At 42.3% G+C, this 20,487-nt stretch overlaps 1 protein-coding gene across 5 annotated transcripts in view; it reads right to left on the bottom strand.

Annotated features, from left to right (window-relative positions):
• The window catches only part of dnajc6 (DnaJ (Hsp40) homolog, subfamily C, member 6), a 45,507-nt gene that overhangs the window by 12,046 nt on the left and 12,974 nt on the right, over positions 1–20,487 (bottom strand). For all 5 annotated transcript variants that reach the window (XM_077533537.1, XM_077533538.1, XM_077533535.1 and 2 more), the window contains 10 exons: positions 16,864–16,999; positions 13,776–13,825; positions 12,024–12,172; positions 10,248–10,370; positions 9,825–9,958; positions 7,099–7,293; positions 6,811–6,928; positions 6,461–6,540; positions 5,293–5,486; positions 1,364–1,741 (listed from right to left, as the gene is read on the bottom strand). In XM_077533537.1, the coding sequence (XP_077389663.1) occupies positions 1,364–1,741; positions 5,293–5,486; positions 6,461–6,540; positions 6,811–6,928; positions 7,099–7,293; positions 9,825–9,958; positions 10,248–10,370; positions 12,024–12,172; positions 13,776–13,825; positions 16,864–16,999 (1,557 nt within the window). The remainder of the gene's footprint in view (positions 1–1,363; positions 1,742–5,292; positions 5,487–6,460; positions 6,541–6,810; positions 6,929–7,098; positions 7,294–9,824; positions 9,959–10,247; positions 10,371–12,023; positions 12,173–13,775; positions 13,826–16,863; positions 17,000–20,487) is intronic.

Here is a 20,487-nt window from a genome sequence, read left to right as displayed (position 1 = left end):
GGGGATCAGAAATTGATAGATTTTTCTACTTTTTTGGCACGTTGCCTAATACTTTTGAAGTGGAAGGATGGAGCTCCACCCACAGTGTCACACTGGATTAAGGATGTTTTATTTCATCTTAAATTGGAGAAAAAAAGATTTGTTTTGAGAGGTTCTTACATTTTTTGATCAAACGTCCACACAGATCCAGGACAAAATCTTTCTTTTTTTTCTCCTTAAATTATTATTTTTGGACTTTCTTTGTTTTTTTTTCCTGGTCTAATCTGCTCTGTCTGACTCAATTGTCAATTGTTAAAGGTCTTAAATCTGTATTGATCTATATTGTTTATAATTCTGTTTGACAGTGAAGGGGAAGTTGTTTGTTTGGGTGGGTTTTAATTTGTGAACATTTTTTTTGTCATTTTTTGTTTTGTATGTGTGAAAATCCATCCATCCATCTGGAGCCTATCTCAGCTGGCTTTGGGCAGTAGGCGGGGTACACCCTGGACTGGTTGCTAGCCAATCGCAGTGTGTGAAAATCAATAAATATATTACACACAGAAATAAAAATGAAGAGAATTACAATAGATCGATATTCAAGTCATTGCATGTCATGTTTTCCATTTGTTTTTTCTGAATGAAATATAGACAAAAATGTAGCATATGGTATGTACGCCTTTTACAACACACTATTTAATATTTTGTCGATTGCATATGAACTTTGTTTTCACTAAATTACAATAAATACAATTTAAAATGTAATTATCTATGGACTTTATCACAATGTTTGTAAACATTAGGCACTGGGGTGCATCTGTGTTGCAGAAAGGGAGTGGGCACAATCAGAAACACCCCAAAATGTTAACATTTCTGTATATCTTGAAAATCGAAACAAAACCAGAGGATGACATGTATAAATTCCACAGTTCATTGCAAGACCACCTTGGATTGTGCACCTGATAGCTACATGTAGTTAAGAATATTGACAACAGAGGGCACTGTTGCCACTGGTCAACAGAGATGTGTCTTGCAATGGGGTAGATGCAACAAAAAGAGGATGAGAGCGTGCAGTGGATCAAAAAATGTTGGAGAAGTACTCATAACATTAAATGTCATAAGAATTAACACATAACAGGTGCTTTTAAAATTTGGCGGGCAAAAAAATGGTGATAAAAAGCCATTTTAATTAAGTGATTAATGGTGATTAATCAAAATTTTAAGATGTGATTGATTAAAAAATGTAGTTTTGACATTTTTACTTGCAACATACATGCTTAATAAGCCAAAAGTCATTTTAAAGTATTAAACTTTAATGAGCTCTGGCAAGCTACCTCGAAATAAATCCATTTTTGCTTGAGTACTGTGTACTTGCAGTCATCCTCACCTGGTGGCCCAGGGGAAGCACATGGCGAGGCCGAGCTTGGTACTGTTTTGTGTGGAGTGGAATGGTTGGATGATGGCCCGCTGGTTGGCTGTGGTGGAGCCCCAAACAAGTCCCCCAGGAGGTCAGTAGTTGCAGCTGCAGTAGATGGAGCTTGGGTCACTGGAGGCGGTTGCTTGATCTCTTCACCATCCAAGCCGAGAAGATCGACTTCTCCAGGCGGAACGGGGTCCACGTGCGTCGGAGAAGGCTGATCCCCTTTATGGGGGGCTGTGCTGGTGCTGCTTCGCTGGCTGGAGAGAGAGATCATCTCGTCGTCAGAGGGCTCACTCTCCTCGCCGTGGCCTCGGGCATCATGGCCTCCAGGTGGCCTGACTGGCTCTGTCGGGCCATTTAGAGAAAAGACGGCAGGACACAAAAATGGTATCGGAGAACGTAGAACAACGGTAACATAAATGACAAATCAGTACACAGTAAATTTCAAAGAGTAAATTTTACTCTAAAAAGACTATATTCTGTCCTTTTACACTTGGAAGAGAGTAAACTACTAAAAAACAACAACAATAAGAGGCTCAAGGGTTGAGGAACGATCCCACAACTTTCAGCATGGAAGACTCTACCACTTGAGCTATGCTAGACTTATTGTTTGCTAACATATTGCTGATGTGTCAAAAAGGAGAACAAATATGGAGAGGAATCAACCTGACACCTGCAATATATTGACACTGAGTAGGAGTGTCATGGGTCAATAGTCAGGTTGGGTGTCTCCTAACTTGAAGGTTCTGTGATTGTTCCTCAACTGTTGAGGTTTATTATTTATTTATTTATTTATTTATTTATTTTAATTGTAATATTTTACTCTTTTCCAAGTATGAGGTTTACTCTGTTTAGATTTATTCAGAGTCAAATTTACTCTACAAAATTTACTGTGTAGAATGTATAATCATGGATGCTATTTGGGTTAATATAGTTGGGGGAAATAGGCACAGTAATAGACTAGCTAAAGAGAATATAGGGTCAGGAAGTTGCTGTCATCATCGAATATTTTTCGAATCAATTAATCTCTCGATTATTCAATCGATTAATCGACTAATTGGATTCATTTTAATTTTGTATTAAAGTGTATTACAAAAGCATTTATTCCCCTGATTACTGTTTATTAAACAGTTTACAGATTGGTGTTTATTTTGTACTTCGTATTCGTATAGTTTTTTTAAATTTATTTAACCTTTATTTAACCAGGATAGTCCCGTTGAGATTAAGAACCTCTTTTTCAAGGGAGTCCTGGCCAAGAGGCAGCAAAACAGTTTAAATTACAGTTACAAATAAAAGTTTCACTTACAATCACATACAAATTATATAAAACAGTTACAAATCAATGAGGCCGTCTCAAGTGCTCTTAATCTGGATCTAAAATCGTTCAATGAAACAAGTTCCGTTAGTTTCCAGTCCTTTTGCAACATGTTCCATGCAGAAGGGGCAGAGAAAACAAAAGCCTTTTTCCCCAGCTCAGTGCGGGCAAATGGAACAGAGAGCAACAAAAGATCATTGGAACGCAAAGCATAAGAATCAACACTTTTCAATGTGATTAAATTACAAATATAAGAGGGCAGCAGTCCAAGCATAGCCTTGTAAATAAAAATGTACCAGTGAGTCAACCTCCTGGTGGACAAAGGAGGCCATCCCACTCGAGAGTACAGTTCACAGTGATGGGTCAAGGCTCTACAATTTGTAACAAACCTCAAAGCAGCATGATATACAGAGTCAATCTTACTCAAACACTGAGCTGAAGCATTCATATACAACACATCCCCATAATCTAAAACAGATAAAAAAGTTGCAGTGACAAGACGCTTTTTGACCTCAAAAGAAAAACATTTATTCCGAAATAAGAAACCCAGTTTTAGTTTGAGTTTCTTCACGAGGTTCTCAACATGGGGTTTAAAAGTCAAAGTGTCGTCAAGCAAAATACCAAGATACTTATATGTATGAACCACCTCTATTTTATTTCCCTCCAGAGTGGACACTTTGGGGGGAAATTGTGGGCTTTTCCTGGAATTTGAAAACAACATCAGTTTAGTTTTGTCCGCATTAAGGACCAGTTTTAGTTGCAGAAGTGTGTGCTGCACAACATTAAAAGCTTTCTGCAACGAAGCAACAGCAGCAGCAGAGCATGAGCCAAAGGAGTAAATTATTGTGTCATCAGCATAAAAATGTATATTGGCGTCCAACACGCTTTGTCCCAGATCATTAACGTACATAATGAACAGGAGGGGTCCTAGCACAGAGCCCTGTGGCACCCCTTTGTGAACACTCAAGAATTCAGAACATAAACCATCATGTTTAATACATTGGGTCCTGTCACTCAAATAATTTGTGAACCACGAGACTACATCATCTGACAGACCAAGACTGATGAGCCTTTGCTTTAAAACTGTGTGGTCCACAGTGTCAAATGCCTTTGACAGATCAATAAAAAGTGCAGCACAGTATTGCTTTTTATCAAGAGCAACAAGTATATCATTAACCACTTTTGTAGCAGCAGTCATTGTGCTGTGCTTTTTCCTAAAGCCTGATTGCAAATTTGAGAGCAGTTCATTTGAGTAGAGAAACTCTTTAAGTTGATCACACACAAGAGATTCAAAAATTTTAGATAAGACACACAAGTTTGATATTGGTCTGTAGTTTGTTAAAACAGCTGTGATAATAATAGTAATATAATAATAATAATAATAATAATAATAATAATAATAATAATAATAATAATAATAATAATAATAAAAGTGATTTAAAAAAAGGGGGGGGGGGGGGGGGATTGATGTGGTGTTACCGGTTTGGTCATTGTTTTCCAAAGTAAAAACAGATGTTTGCAAATGTCTTATTTTGATTAAACATAAAAGATAATCAGTCTTCTTTCATGAAGGACTACAGAGATCAGTGGAAAAATGAGTGTTGATATGCTGAAATCGCAAGATTTGGACAATTTTAAATTGAAAAAAAAATGGCTCCAAACGATTACTTAAAATATTAATATTAATATTAATATTAAAATATTTGTCGATTAATTTGATAATTGATTTCTGGTCGATTAATTGATTAATTTTGACAGCTCTATTAGGAAGGAAATAATGTACAATGGGCTACTAACTGTCAGGTCTACAAGCATCATCTAATGCAACTCTCAAAATTCACAAAAATCCAAAGATTGTAAACTTTATGTAAACTTTACACTTAAGTATTTTGTTTTTACACTATATTTTTCATACATTTTATACATTTAAATGTCAGCACTCTACTTTGCTATCTTACCCTCCAAATCCAAGCCTTCCATCTCATCTTGTTGAGGCAAAAATAAAAGTTAGTTAGTGAGTATTTGTGAAGTTGCTGGTTAAACAGCACTATTCTACGTGTATTCTGCGGCATCACATCAGTACAGGAAACACCTAAACTTATCCACACTTCTTATTCAGTGATTGTGAGTGTTTTTGTGAACATGCACGAGTGTACGTTGCCCATTTTAGGGCATTTTGTTATGCGAGCACTAGACTCCCTCCCACTGAAAAAGGGAGGTACATTATAAAGCACAAATTATTAATTAAGTTCTACATCAAGCAAGAATGGTAAATCATTCCATCGACAGCCTTCAACAATTATTATGCAATAATAGTATTTTAAAAATAGTAACAATTGTGATCATTATACAAATATTACATGTGGCCGTACAACATACCTTCATTGAATGAGATTAAAAAATGTATATTTTATTATTGTCATGAACTTTTTTCACCATGATAGTCTGGGACACAAGTTTCTCCTGAATTGTAATCAGGCATATGAAGTGAGTAAAATACTGTATATAGTTTCAGTAAGGTCATGATTTCTTTGTGGGTGACAGTTGAGTACCACTACATTATAATGAGTAGGACAAGTACCAGCAATGGCGAGAGCATCCTGATGTTCCTGATGGCAGCTGAAAAGCACATTGGGACTCAGGTCTTTAGATGGGAACTGCTCCCAAGGCGGCGTGAGGTCTTTCTGCTTGTCTAAGCCCTCCACCTCCACGTCCAATATCACATGGAAAAGCTGAGGATACTTGTCTGGAGAGTCACACGCGTCCAGCTCTGGTCTGACAGGAGAAATGTGGGATACATAAATGGCATTTGCGAATTACGCTAAAGTCAATATTTTAGGATTTTAAGTATTGAAAAGCAATTTCATTTTTTTAACAAATACTTCAGCCTTCACTGTATTTCTAATGTCTTGTAGACATAGTAAGCACACTAATGCAACTACTACTGCTAATAGTCATGCAATAAGACTCAAGTGTATTTTGGACACCACGGCTCTTTATACATTTGTAGCGTATAATGTACATATATATTCTTAAACCACTCTCACAAATACAGAAAGTAGTTGGCAGAAAGTAAAAGTTATTGATAGATAATTATGTGTCATAACACCTACATCTCTTCCAAGAAGATCTGCAGTGTACTAATAGAAACGAGAGGTGACCTGGCTGGTCCACCAATGTTATAGACCGCCAGAATGGGTGATCTAGGGTCACCTGAAAAATTATTCTGAAGCTCATTTAATTTAATTAACTCATTAGCTCCCAAAAATGTATAAATGCGTTCTATTTTAAACGTTTTAATTGTCCCAAAGATGTATTTATGTTTTATTTATTTATTTCTTTTTTTTGGTGCTAGAGCATTTGATGCAGCCTGTCAACTGCACAAAAACTGCCAGCAGGTGGCAGCAAAGTATAGAGATCAACCAGGACCATGTTGAAAAGAAGCTGTTGCCCCACAATTCTATACAGATCTACGAATAATGATGAAATTTAGTTATTTTCTAATGCTAATTGCTGCAAAACAGAACAGAAAAATATATTATTTTCCTGTTGAAAGAAGAGACTCTAATCTTTCTTTTGGTAGGTTCCATGCAATATTTTGTGGGCCTTGCAAAATCAGTCAAAATCCAGTAAAAGAGGGAGCGAAGGGGGTTGCTTCAGTGAAAATGGCTCAGAGTTGATGATTTAAGTTACTTAATTACGTAATCAAATCACTCAACTTGGTTCATTTAAAGAAAAGCAAGACTTACTTGTTAAATTTTAACATAGTAGTTCCAGGAGCAATGAAGCCAGTGTGAAACTGGATCTGGAAAATTTGGGTGTTGGACACCTAAAGACCAAAGCAAAAATGACTGGTTGAGAGACAATTTTGATTTGGGGTTTTCTAGCCTATTTGACATTGGTATGATCTGATGATAACATATTTGAAAGCACTTTTATAAAAAAAAAAAAAAAAAAAAAAATGGATTGATTACCTGAAGATGAAACTTAAACCATAAAAAATAATGTGTGTGTGGTATCTAAAATTTTCACCTCGTCTCTTGGAGGGCTGTATTTTACTCGACAGATATTTGCAAAATAAGAAGCTACGTATATGTACCTTGGCTTGCAGACGTCCCCCGATAGTGGACCTCATATGAAAGACAGAAACTATGACATCTCCATGCACGCTGACACCCAAAGGAAAAACCACCTTCCCCTCTTGAACTCGGTGCTCTCTAGACATAAAATGAATTAATTGAACAATTAATGACTCAAGGACAATGTTTTGTATGCAAATACTAAACAGCGCTCGCATTGGTTAACATTTAACTTGCCTTTCAACAATACAGATGCTATAAGTGACTATTATAACAGCTTTTTGGTAGACTTAAGATATTTTTTGTACCTCATCCTCTCATACTCCTGTGCCGTGGTGAAGATTTTGGTCTCTCCAATGAGGACGTCACAGAAAGGCCTACAACCGCTCCGTTGCTTGTTGAAGCAGGGAACCGGACTCATGGTGAGAGCCTTGATCCTCAGAGGCTTGGTGTGGGGTAGACTGGGCTTCTCGGACACCATGCTGCATACATACCCGATGTACCTGCCAGAGGACAAAGTTCCCTGTTTCACTTCTGTGATTGAGTGGTGATTAGTCCAAATAACAAGTTTGTTCATAATCATTAACACATTCCAAAAAAGCTGGGACAGGCAGCAAAAAAGACCGAGAAGAAAGTTGAGGAATACTCATCCAAAACCTGTTTGGAACATCCCACGGGTGAACAGGCTAATTGGGAAATAGGTGGTTGCCATGATTGGGTATGAAACGAGCTTCCCTCATTCACAAACAAAGATGGGGTTCACCACTGAACAAGTGTGTGAGAAAATAGTAAAACAATTTCAGTACAACGTTCCTCAACATATTATTGCAAGCAATTTGGGATCTACGGTCCATAACATCATCAAAAGGTTCAGAGACTCTGGAGAAATCACTGCATGTAACAGCAAGGCCGAAAACCAACATGTCTATGAACGTCGATCCCTCAGGTGGCACCACATCAAAGCAACAGCTTTTTCATGGACACCCCTGATTACTTTAGCAAGGCAATGGCTGTTAAGAATTCTTCAAGTTGTTTTGTCTGCGATGTTTACTTATGTCTTGCTTTGAAACGCACACTTTTAATTTGAAAGGCAGCGCTGTATTTTCATTTCCTGTTTTCAGTCCTCCGTTCATCATTCAGCTCGCAGCACTGATCTGAATATATGACTGAATAGCCGATAGGCCAAGACTTTTGAAGTCGCGAGGCCGCCATATTGCTCCTCCCATGAAACGTTTCTCGGCGTACAATCCTATACATTTACCGTATCGGAATTGGAGAAAATTTGTGACAGTACTTAGTAGAAGAAAAGAGAGGAACAGTGGCGTGCACAGACATTTTCGGGGGCAAGTGCTCTGGGGGGTAAAAAAAAGGGCACTTTTTGCCCAAATGAAATAATAGTAAATAAATAGACCAATTAGTAACCAAACAGCCCAAGGGCCTGAGAATGGTATTTCTCACAGGCAAGTGATAATTCCAAACATCCGGGCATTTCTGATATTTCCACAATGCAACTCAATTAAAATGCTTTGACCACGAGGATGTATTGGACCGCTTTTGAATGCGATTAGTGACTACTAGCCAGTGGCGGGCAGTGAGTTTTGGGAGTGGATATGCTGAAGTGTCACATATGCGAGCGCCCGCAAGGGTACGAGCAGAAAAATGTTGGGGTATTTTTTGTTAATGATCCATTCACAGAGAGCTTCCTTTCACCGTCATTAGTCTGACTATGTGGTGGTTATCACGTTATCTATTATTGAATTAGAATATAGCATTTTAAACTAGCTAATTAGGTGACATTCGGCCTATTTATGCTCATTTGTTTGTGCTGTATGAGACATACTGTATGCTACTTCACAACAAAATGATTATAGGTAAGGAATAGAGGGCAAACAACCAATACAATTTCACTGGATTCATAATAAGTTACCTGGCTGGTGGAGGAGCAGGGGAAGAGATGCGTGGGTGTGTGTCTGTCCCACTGCGACCAACGGTGGCAAGCGGTCACGTGACAAAGGGAGAGCGAGAGCGAGAGAGAGAGAGATCTCGGACGGTGCTAAACCCCACCAACCACACACACGCACACACGATGAATCATGTAGCTTTTCTAAGATTGTGTCAACACTGACCTGTCCTCAGTAAAGTGTTTATTTAAAAAAAAAAAAAAGGCAGAGGGGCAAGGGTGTCAGCACCACTAGGGGTCTACCTGTGCACGCCTATGGAGAGGAAAAGAATAAGAAGGAGGGGGTGGGGGCGGTTGTTGAGCTGGTTTCATACCGGGGACTTGCTGCTTACAGAGTGAGCCCGCTAACCACTATACTATTTGCTCAGTTAGGTTCAATAGTCCAAAAGTTTTACTTGTAGTTCACACAACTGTCAGGCAGAGCCTGTGGGATTTTAACACAGCCAATTGTCATTGCACTTTGGCATTGCAAATGTGAAGGATAATTGATTGCTTTGAATTCGTTTGGTCAGAATGTTTACTGATAAAGGCTTCTTTGATCACTATCCCATGGAGGTCTCAGAGGAAGTGGGCGTGCATTTATTCCGCAGAGGCGGTGCGGGGGTTGATCTGCACCTTATGATGTCAAAGGGTGCCAACAGCTCGTTTTCTCAGGTTGGGAGGGGCTGGTGCTTGGAGAGCATAATGACCTTGAATTTTTCATACAGGGGCGAATGGAGGAAAACACCACTTCGGTGATGTGTTTGGTGAGGAATTAGCATTTTAACACGGTTAAAAGTTCCAAAAGTTGATTTTTCATGTTGCTGTCCCTTTAACATGATCAGCAGTGTCACATAAATGAATATCAATATGAAAGTTAGCAAATCTGTTATTTCAGATTGCATTAATAAGTAGCCAAGGAGTAGATCTCCGCTTCAAAAAGGTTGGTAACCCCTGGGATACAAGACATGTTTACAGGCTGCTGGGACAAAATTAACACAACTACAGTGACAGTTTCCCTCCCCCCCTCTCTTACCACACTTGGTAAATTTATATTCAGTTAGTGCCATATGTCATGCCATCATGGAGGCAAACCTGCGGTGTGAAGGCCAGAGGCCTGAGCCCGGTCTCTTGGCGCTGAGGAGTTGCATGGCGGGAACTGGATTGTTGAAGAGGTGGCAGAAGCAAAACATGGCACAAACCAAAACTCCTGAAGGCGCCCGGCCATCCTAAAAGGCACACAGCAAGGACTCGTGACACCCAGCAAGTTTCCCTTTACGAATGAAGCTCATGACTGATAAAACAAGCATGAAATGTGGAACCATTTGAAAGTAAAAGCACATTTAATAATTGTGTGGGAACGATCATGTGCACTATTAATGTGAATTTATTCAGCTGAGTTCATTTCAGGTTAATTACATTGCAAGTCACTGAGGCAAAAGAAAGGTTATTGGTAAAAGCCTACTGTTACTTGAAGTACCAGAAGCAAGCAAGTGATATGATGAGGAATTATCTTACCGAGCAGGTGATGACACACACATTCTTGGGATTCTGTTTTAGCCAGTTGTGCATGTTCTTGCAAACAGCAAAGAGGTTGTGGAGGCTGGGAGCCTGCCGAGCGGGCCAATTACACTCTGAAACCTGGAGAGGGATTGGGAAGGGAGGAAGGCATATATCGCAGAACAGAAAGTGCAAAGTTGAGGTGAGAGGAAAAGGATGACAACAGCAGGAGGAAGGGAGGAAAAGTAGTGATGAAACAAAACGCATGGAAAAAAAAGAGAAGTGCAAGTTAGAGCACAGCAGCAGCAGTAGAGCAGCACAACACACAAGCTGCCATGATGAGTCATCTGTGAAGGCACACTAACTTCCACAGGCAGCTATCTAGGCCATGTTAACTCCACAGTTGCCTTGCAGGTAGCTGCTGGTGGCTGGGTGGTTTATATGTAAAAATTATTTCATTTGAGTCCTCTGGCTCAGAATAAAAGAAATACTGTGCAAGCGTGTTGGGTAAATACTTATTTTATCTACACAATGATGACCATATACAATCATCCATCCATCCATCCATCCATTTTTTATGCCACTTGTCAGCAGTGATAATTTTGTTGATGAAAAATGTTCGACATTTTCGTCACAAATATTTTTTTTCAGTCAAAAATGAAACAAAAACTAAAATAGCAACCATTCATTGAGATAATGACAATAACTAAAATTGACTGACAATCTCGTCAGTGACTAAAACGAAAACAACACAGTGACGAAAATTCACAAAATCCTATCAGTTAGAAGGAATGAAACGTGGGTGGCAGAAAAGCACCACTCAGAAACTATTCACTGCACTTCATTTAATATTCAAGCATCTTTACATCCATTGTGCAACTGTATGATTAATCTCAGGCAATTATCCACGTTTTTAAATTTAGGCAACAAAGTTTTAAGACGGCATATTAAATGTGCCTTGCGTGTTAAACTACAGTTACAAATAGGTGTGTTTAATTTTGAAAACATCGACTAAATTGTCAATTTAGTCGACTAAAATAGTCAATTTAGTCGCCTAAAATTGCTCTGAAATTTTTTTGGACTAAAATTGGATTCAAATTAAAATACAATGAGATGACTAATTTATGACTAAAACTTTTAATTAATTTTTGTCAATACACTATAACTAGCCAAAATTAACACTTGCTTGGCAGGGACTGGGTGAGAGCAAGTACTACTACATGCCCATTCATTTACTATAGTACTGCATTGTAAATTACAGATGTGGGCACTTTCGTCATATAATCGTCAATTACCGTGACGATATCCACCTTTCGCCGAGTGCTTCCGCATTTTGGCAAATGCTTCGTGACATCAAGACTCGCAAAAATAAACGGAATGAGAAGGACCGGTCGACGGACGTAAACCTGCTTCAGTCAGTGCTCAGTTCAGTAATTTGTCGAGGCTTTATGTCATTAAGCACCCGCCGAAAGGTGGTAATCGTCACTGAATTATACTTATTTAGATTTGCAACATATGTTATACTATGTTACAGTGGCAGCTAAATTTTTAAACGTGATTATTTCTTGAAAATTCGTACATTTTGAAAATAAATGTAATTTAGAATAGACTTATATCTGTGTATATGTGCATGTGATTGTGTGTGTGGTGTACTTTTTTGAAAATCAGTTATTGCCTGATTTGGTGGAAACAAGCTGAGAGGTTATCCTTAAAAACGCTGGCTTATTTTTCATTTGGGGATCACATTAAAATGTTTGATACATGTATTGTAAGTAGACAAGGCAGTCATTTTACCCTGTTGGAAAATTTGGCTCCGCGGTAATTGCGCTGTGACAGGTTGAAGACAGTGTAGTGGTCGGCATGGCGACTGTCAAGGAAGGATCGGATGTCCTCCACATGGTTCTGGTAGCCAATCTGCACAGACTCTGCTGGGTAGGTCATCACTAAAAATGACACAGGATCCATAATTGACACCTCGACTTTTAACTTTATTTCTCAAGCACTTAAAAAACAGTGGCAGCAGTGACAAAGAGTTGCACATAATAATAATAATAATAATAATAATAATAATAATAATAACAACAATAATAATAATAATAATAATAATAACAATAATAATAATAATAATAATAATAATAATAATAATAATAATAATAATAATAAATAACTTGAGAGTTGAGAGAGTTGATTGTTGCCCTTTTCTGCAGGTACTGCAAAACGAGATTTTGAAATACTGAAGTAAGAAGAAGATTCAAACAAGCATTTTTCACAATAGCCCTAAATTGGGAAAGTGTCCAGCTGATTGCGTCCTCTGAAGGGTACTCTCCTCTCTCCTCCTGCGCTGCACTGCTGAGCATGGTATGCTGAAGGCCAATTATGCTGTCTACAGCATGTGTTTGCCTGCACATTATTCCAATGTTAGAATTATACTTGATGTCAATCGGGAGTTACCAACCTTTTTGAAAGTTAGAGCTATTCTTGGGTACTCATTAATGCAAAGGTCTCCGAATTTGACACACATTCTGAAATTTGCTCAGACGATTTCCCTTTATATGTAACTTCCATCATCCATCCATTTTCTTGACCGCTCATTCCTCACAAGGGTCGTGGGAGATGCTGGAGCCTATCCCAGCTAGCTTCGGGCAGTAGGCGGAGTACACCCTGCTTGCCAGCCAATTGCAGGGCACACAGAGACGAACAACCATCCACACTCACAAGCACACCTAGGGACAATTCGGAGTGCCCAATTAACCTGCCAAGCGAGGAGCTCCCGCGAGCCCACCTCATCCACAGTCGCGCACTGGATATGCAATAAACCAAGATTTTTGAAGCCGCGGGGCCGCTATCTTTGCACTCCCAAGAAACGTATCTCGGCATTTGGCTGCAAAATGCCAATATGTGTAGCGGTAAACAGCACAAATCGCCAGTTTAAAGGCTGTGGACGAACATTTCACCTGTAAGTATGATTGAAATGGAAAGAAATTGAAAGATGAAAGAATTTTTTATTTTTTTTTATAAGAGGAAAGAAAAAGAGGGTACATAATATCCACTTATAGTGCCCATGCCCTATTTTAACAGCAAATGAGCCATCTATGTCTAATCTGCTGTAATTGTTTTAAAAGGCAGCAACTTTTTTTTTTTTTTTTACATTTATTTTCAGTTATTTATTGTTGTTAAAAATATACATTTTCATAGAATACTGATTTGATTTTTTTTTTTTTACGTTTATAAGAATAACCATAAAAGCGTTTTTTTTTTTTTTTTCTCAAACTTTAATTGTACTCCAAAATCTGAAACCGTTGCACCCCTACAGCCAACCACCCCAACCCACCACCTCGCCCTCCTTAGTTTCCAGTCCACGCAAGTTATGGACTTGTATGTAATGAAACAGGTTGGGGATCACTGATTGAACAAAAGAATAGGCAAGTATTGTAAAAGAAAAATCCAGCCAGTACCTTTTCAACAAATGGGTAAGGTGGGTTTAATGTTACCTACTTGAAATGATTCAGTTGATATTTAGGCATACTTGTGACTCTGTGTACTTACCTATGATTCGTGACGTAATGTAGGCTATGTCTAGCTCCCCTTTAGTGTATCTGCAACAAAAAACATTATCTATTAAGGACAATTTTGAACATTTTCACAGAGAAAAGGTAAATGTAAATCCAGTTCTGAAAAAAGTACCAGCTATAGTTCAGATTGTGTGAGTGGGTGCATTTATCACCGCAAATTATGGCTGCACGATGATATCGGTGACCGCTAATTATCAGCAATTATCGACCTATTTGACATCAAACAGATAAACCATAATAAATAAATCCGTGGATAATCATCGGCAATTATCAACCAATTCAACGTCATGCAGATTAAGCAGATTAGGGAAAGACTTTATTTACTTATGACCTTAACATGCTACAGTTTCTAAATGTACCATTTTTTTCTATCTTTTGTTTAAAACCAAAATAGAATGTGTTACATGAAAAAATGCTGTTATTATTTCCCTAAATATTTCAAATAAGCACATTTTAGAGCTGTAATTTTAATACAGAGAGTCCTTGAGTTAAGGCGTACTTGACCTAAAGCTTCTTCTTATTATTATTATTATTATTATTATTATTATTGTTGTTGTTGTTATTATTATATTATTTTATTTCTTATTTTTCTTGTTTATTGTCACAAATGCATGGCATATGCAGAGAATACAATGATCCTAATGGTTGAACAAAAGTCAGATGAATGCAATACTATAAAACTTACTGCTTCTTCCTTAACTACAGTGTACCACCACCATTATATTGAATATTGTTACTCAGAAAAAAAACAATTATTAGGCTACTTATAGAGATCAGAAACTTGGCAGTAAAGATTTGACAAATAGACAAGAATTTTCCATTTTTTGCTGTAATGAAGTGCTCCACCACATACTGTGGTGTGTTGTGTGTGTGTTGTTAGCAGCATTACATGAATTTTGTTCTTTTCAATGTTTCCGTTGACTGCCTCAAGTCCAAGTTTGCTCTTCTATTGATCTGCAATTTATTATATCTGCCATCTACTTATGCAAACAGTTAACCAAAATCTTATCAATTTAGTCAAAACAATTTTTTTATCAATTATTATTTCCATCTACTTGTTCTCTTTTGAGCTTTCTGCTGGTTGCTATAGCAGTGTACCTCCCTCGGTGTTCATACCTCCCCCTCACATACAGTATATGCGCTAAATAAACATGCATTACACACAGGCACAATGAAATGCACCCTTCTGCATAACAGCAGTGCACTAGTCGTTTAGCAAAATGAGCTAGCATGAATAATTTAGTCACGAGAGAAGCGAGAACGACTGACAACAAACAGACGCACAGAGCTGTAAAGAAGAAACAACAGGAGAAGAAGAGGGAGACACAAGGCAAGAATATTCATGATCAGACCTGCTGAGTCAACAGTGAGAGGAAATGTATGTGCGGTTTTTGAGAAACAGAGCTCCCTTTGTGGTCCCAGTGCACAAACAGTGCACACGCTCACAAACAGTGAGTGGACCACGCTGTGCCAGACTCTGGTGCTTCGAAAACACGCTGCCCTAGTTCACATCTCTAACCAGTGGCATCTTCATTTAAAAAGAGTATAGAACAGTAATTCTATTCTTTCAGTTAGATACTGTACTTTAACAATGCAAACCCCTGCAAATGAATATAAATGAAAGTATCCTAAAATGCACAGGGATGGTATAACATGCATTACCGTATTGTGAAGGCAAAGTTTTAAGTTAACATATTGTAGCAACCCTTGTGAGTGATACGCAGTATGCTTATTTCACTTTCCTGTGCAGGGTGCATATTCTTTTTCTCTGCCCCTATACCACTGATGTCAGAGTTTGGTTTGTATTGCTAGTAGTGTAAAATAGCTTCATTTCCAAGACTGCCCTTTGTCACTGATTCTGTTAACCCTTATGGATAGAATTTATAGATGCAGCCGAGGCATTGAGAGGGTCCGGTTTGTTGGCCTCAGTGTTGCATCTCTGCTTTTTAAAGATGATGAGACAATGGTACATTAGCTTCTTCAAGCAACTTCACCAACTCTCACTTGAGCATTCCACAGTCGAGTGTGACACATTTGTGATGAAAATCACCTTCCCCAAATCTGAGACCATGGTCCTCAGTCACAAAAGGGTGGAGTTCAAGTATCATGGGGTCTTTTTCACGAGTGAGGGCAAGATGAAGTGGGATATGAACCGGCGGCTCGATGCAGCGTCTGCTATGATGCAGACTGTTTTGTCATGAAGAAGCCTCTCGTTGTACCGATCAATCTATTTTCTTACCCTTACCTATGGGGGAGGTGTGGCTCAGTGGTATGGTGTTCGTCTCCCAACCCAGAGGTTGTGGGTTCGATCCCATGCCATTGTGACCATGTCGAAGCATACTTGAGCAAGATACTGAACCCCCAATTGCTCCTGATGCTGCGTCATCAGTAGGTGAATGGGTAGTCAAAATGTTAAGCGCTTTGAGGGCCTTGTAAGGTGGAAAAGCGCTATATAAATGAATGCCATTTACCATGCCATGCCATTTATGGTCACAAGCTGTGGGTCATGAACGAAAGAACAAGATCCCGTATACAAGCAACTGAAATTAGTTTCCTCGACATGGTGTCCAGGTTCTCCCTAAGAGATGAAAAGAGGTGAAAAGAGCAGTTATCCGGGGGTGGACTCAGAGTTGCGTCACCTCTCTTTCACATTTAGAGGAGCCAGATGAGGTGGCTCAGGCAGGGCAATTAATTGCAAGGCACATATAGAAAAACAACAACTCACATTCACACCTAAGGAAAACGTAGTCTTCAATGAACCTAACATGCATGTATTATGAATGTGAAACGAAGCCCTAGTACCTGGAAGCACAGCAAGAACAAACCTAAGCACAGCAAGAACAAACTCCACACAGGAAGTTCAGAGGCCAGATTCAACGCCCCAGCCTCACAATGGTGAGGCAGATGTGCTAACAACTTTCCACCATGCTGCCCAATGCTTCCATCACAATCTTAAAAAATCAAGTGGATGAGCCCACACTTGTTTAGGAGTGAAACAAGGAAGAGCCCGACTTTGCATTGTTTTGACTATATTTACATATTTATGATTTTAGAATACTTACGTAGCAACCTGATGCATGACCTTAGTGGATGTGTCTTTTAGCGTGTCCTTGAGATTGTCTTTGAAGTTACTGAAGAACTTTCCAGCTCCGCCCTTCACCATATCCAGCAGTCCTCCGCCATAGTTGCCATCCATATCTGATGAAAGAAGACATTTACCCAATGAATCAAAAAATAACCTCCTTAAGGTCTCTAATTTTTGTTTCCTTGCAGCAGGAAAGTTTAAATTGTGGAAGAAGTTCTTAAAAAATGAGCAATTAGTATAGTAATAGTAGTATGTTTTTAGCCGAGCTGCTAGCCTGCCCCCGGGTTCCTTGCCTCTAACGTCACTTCACAAATGATTTATATAATTGGACATAGCACCCAATATAAGGCAAGGGCAAGGCAAGTTTATTTGTATAGCATATTTCATACACAAGGCAATATCCTTTACACAATATAAGTAGAAATACACCATAATGTGACCCTCCCGTACAAAATCAAACAGAAAAACGCACACCCATGTCGACAGTCTTACTACTTTATGTTATGTATATAATGTTATGTTGTAATCCACATATAGAGAGAGAGAACTTCAGTTGCAGGATCTTTCTTTAACAAGTCTATTTCTCTTTTTAATTTACTGTACGGTATTTATGCACTAAAGCAAATATGTCGCAATACAATCACGAGGGAATTAAACATTCCTACATACGAGTGCGTCCTTGCGAACACGTATATTTGTCATGTTTCGGTTTTTGGGTTGGGTTTTTGTTTTATTTTGGTGAGTGTTGGTTGTTGGTGTTCCGGTCTTCTTCCCCAGTCTCGTTATGTTAACCTTGTCCACCTGCTTGTGTCTTCCCTTCCTGGTGTGTACTGCTGATTGATTCCCCCTCCCTGCTGTGTCTCCCAGGTGTGTCCTGTTATTGTCATTAGTGTTGGTATAAGGGAGTGGTTTTTGTCTCACGCGGGTGTGGGAGCATTGTTTTGCTGTTGTCTGCATGCTTTGTCACAGTGGTGTCTTCTGACCAAGTTTGCCAAGTCTTCTGACCAAGTTTGCCAAGTCTTCTGACCAAGTTTGCCAAGTCTTCTGACCAAGTTTGCCAAGTCTTCTGACCAAGTTTGCCAAGTCTTCTATGCTAAGTTTGCCAAGTCTTCTATGCTAAGTTTGCCAAGTCTTCTATGCTAAGTTTGCCAAGTCGTCTATGCTAAGTTTGTCAAGTCTTCCACCCCAAGTCTACTAAGTCTTCCACGCCAAGTCTACTAAGTCTTCAAAGTCAGCCACGCCAAGCCTTCAACGTCAGCCACGCCAAGTCTTCAACGTCAGCCACGCCAAGTCCTCAACGTCAGCCACGCCAAGTCTTCAACGTCAGCCACGCCAAGTCTTCAACGTCAGCCACGCCAAGCCTTCAACGTCAGCCACGCCGAGTCTTCAACGTCAGCCACGCCGAGTCTTCAACGTCAGCCACGCCGAGTCTTCAACGTCAGCCACGCCGAGTCTTCAACGTCAGCCACGCCGAGTCTTCAACGTCAGCCACGCCAAGTCTTCAACGTCAGCCACGCCAAGTCTTCAACGTCAGCCACGCCAAGTCTTCAACGTCAGCCACGCCAAGTCTTCAACGTCAGCCACGCCAAGTCTTCAACGTCAGCCACGCCAAGTCTTCAACGTCAGCCACGCCAAGTCTTCAACGTCAGCCACGCCAAGTCTTCAACGTCAGCCACGCCAAGTCTTCAACGTCAACCACGCCACACCAAGTCTTCAAAGTCTTCCAAGCCTTCCAAGTCTTCCACGTCACGCCAAGTCTTCCGCGTCACGCCAAGTCTTCCGCGTCACGCCAAGTCTTCCGCGTCACGCCAAGTCTTCCGCGTCACGCCAAGTCTTCCGCGTCACGCCAAGTCTTCCGCGTCACGCCAAGTCTTCCGCCTCACGCCAAGTCTTCCGCCTCACGCCAAGTCTTCCGCCTCACGCCAAGTCTTCCGCCTCACGCCAAGTCTTCCGCCTCACGCCAAGTCTTCCGCCTCACGCCAAGTCTTCCGCCTCACGCCAAGTCTTCCGCCTCACGCCAAGTCTTCCGCCTCACGCCAAGTCTTCCGCCTCACGCCAAGTCTTCCGCCTCACGCCAAGTCTTCCGCCTCACGCCAAGTCTTCCGCCTCACGCCAAGTCTTCCGCCTCACGCCAAGTCTTCCGCCTCACGCCAAGTCTTCCGCCTCACGCCAAGTCTTCCGCCTCACGCCAAGTCTTCCGCCTCACGCCAAGTCTTCCGCCTCACGCCAAGTCTTCCGCCTCACGCCAAGTCTTCCGCCTCACGCCAAGTCTTCCGCCTCACGCCAAGTCTTCTGCCTCACGCCAAGTCTTCTGCCTCACGCCAAGTCTCTGCATCACGCAACGCCCTGCATCACGCAACGCCAAGTCCTCGCCATGATCTGGGTACACGTCCAGCCCAGTCTTCTCCACTTAAGTCTCGTCCAGTCCTTCCCCACCACAGTCAATAAAGTCCTTCTAGTTGCTGTCATTCCACTTCTCCCTGCCTGTTTATTCCGCCTCTGGGTCCGTCCATCATACCCCGCACGTGACAGAATGCTCCCACCAACCCGGACCCAGCGGAGGTTCCAAGTCCCCGTTCCGGCTCCGCGCCGGATTCAGGACCCCGTTCCGGCTCCGCGCCGGATTCAGGACCCCGTTCCGGCTCCGCGCCGGATTCAGGACCCCGTTCCGGCTCCGCGCCGGCCTCAGGACCCCGTTCCGGCTCCGCGCCGGCCTCAGGACCCCGTTCCGGCTCCGCGCCGGCCTCAGGACCCCGTTCCGGCTCCGCGCCGGCCTCAGGACCCCGTTCCGGCTCCGCGCCGGCCTCAGGACCCCGTTCCGGCTCCCCGCCGGCCTCAGGACCCCGTTCCGGCGCCCCGCCGGCTCCAGGCCCTCGTCCTGGCACCTCGGCAGCCCAAGAATGCCACGCCTGTGCCGCTTCAGCCCCTGGCCTCTTTGCCTGTGCCGCTGCTGCCGCTTCAGCCCCTGGCCACTTCGTCGCTGCCGGTCCCGGATGCAACGCCTGTGCCGCTGCCGCCGCAGCCCCAGGCCGCTTCGCCTGTGCCGCTGCCGCCGCAGCCCCAGGCCGCTTCGCTTGTGCCGCTGCCGCCGCAGCCCCAGGCCGCTTCGCCTGCGCCGCTGCCGCCGCAGCCCCTGGCCGCTTCGCCTGCGCCGCTGCCGCCGCAGCCCCTGGCCGCTTCGCCTGCGCCGCTGCCGCCGCAGCCCCTGGCCGCTTCGCCTGCGCCGCTGCCGCCGCAGCCCCTGGCCGCTTCGCCTGCGCCGCTGCCGCCGCAGCCCCTGGCCGCTTCGCCTGCGCCGCTGCCGCCGCAGCCCCTGGCCGCTTCGCCTGCGCCGCTGCCGCCGCAGCCCCTGGCCGCTTCGCCTGCGCCGCTGCCGCCGCAGCCCCTGGCCGCTTCGCCTGCGCCGCTGCCGCCGCAGCCCCTGGCCGCTTCGCCTGCGCCGCTGCCGCCGCAGCCCCTGGCCGCTTCGCCTGCGCCGCTGCCGCCGCAGCCCCTGGCCGCAACGCCTGCGCCGCTGCCTCCGCGGCCCCTGGCCGCAACGCCTGCGCCGCTGCCTCCGCGGCCCCTGGCCGCAACGCCTGTGCCGCTGCCTCCGCGGCCC

The sequence above is a fragment of the Festucalex cinctus genome, chromosome 10, assembly GCF_051991245.1.
Source record: "Festucalex cinctus isolate MCC-2025b chromosome 10, RoL_Fcin_1.0, whole genome shotgun sequence".
NCBI classification, from domain to species: domain Eukaryota; kingdom Metazoa; phylum Chordata; class Actinopteri; order Syngnathiformes; family Syngnathidae; genus Festucalex; species Festucalex cinctus.
Note: the sequence above shows the minus strand (reverse complement) of the source record. Positions and strands in the feature narration are given on the sequence as shown.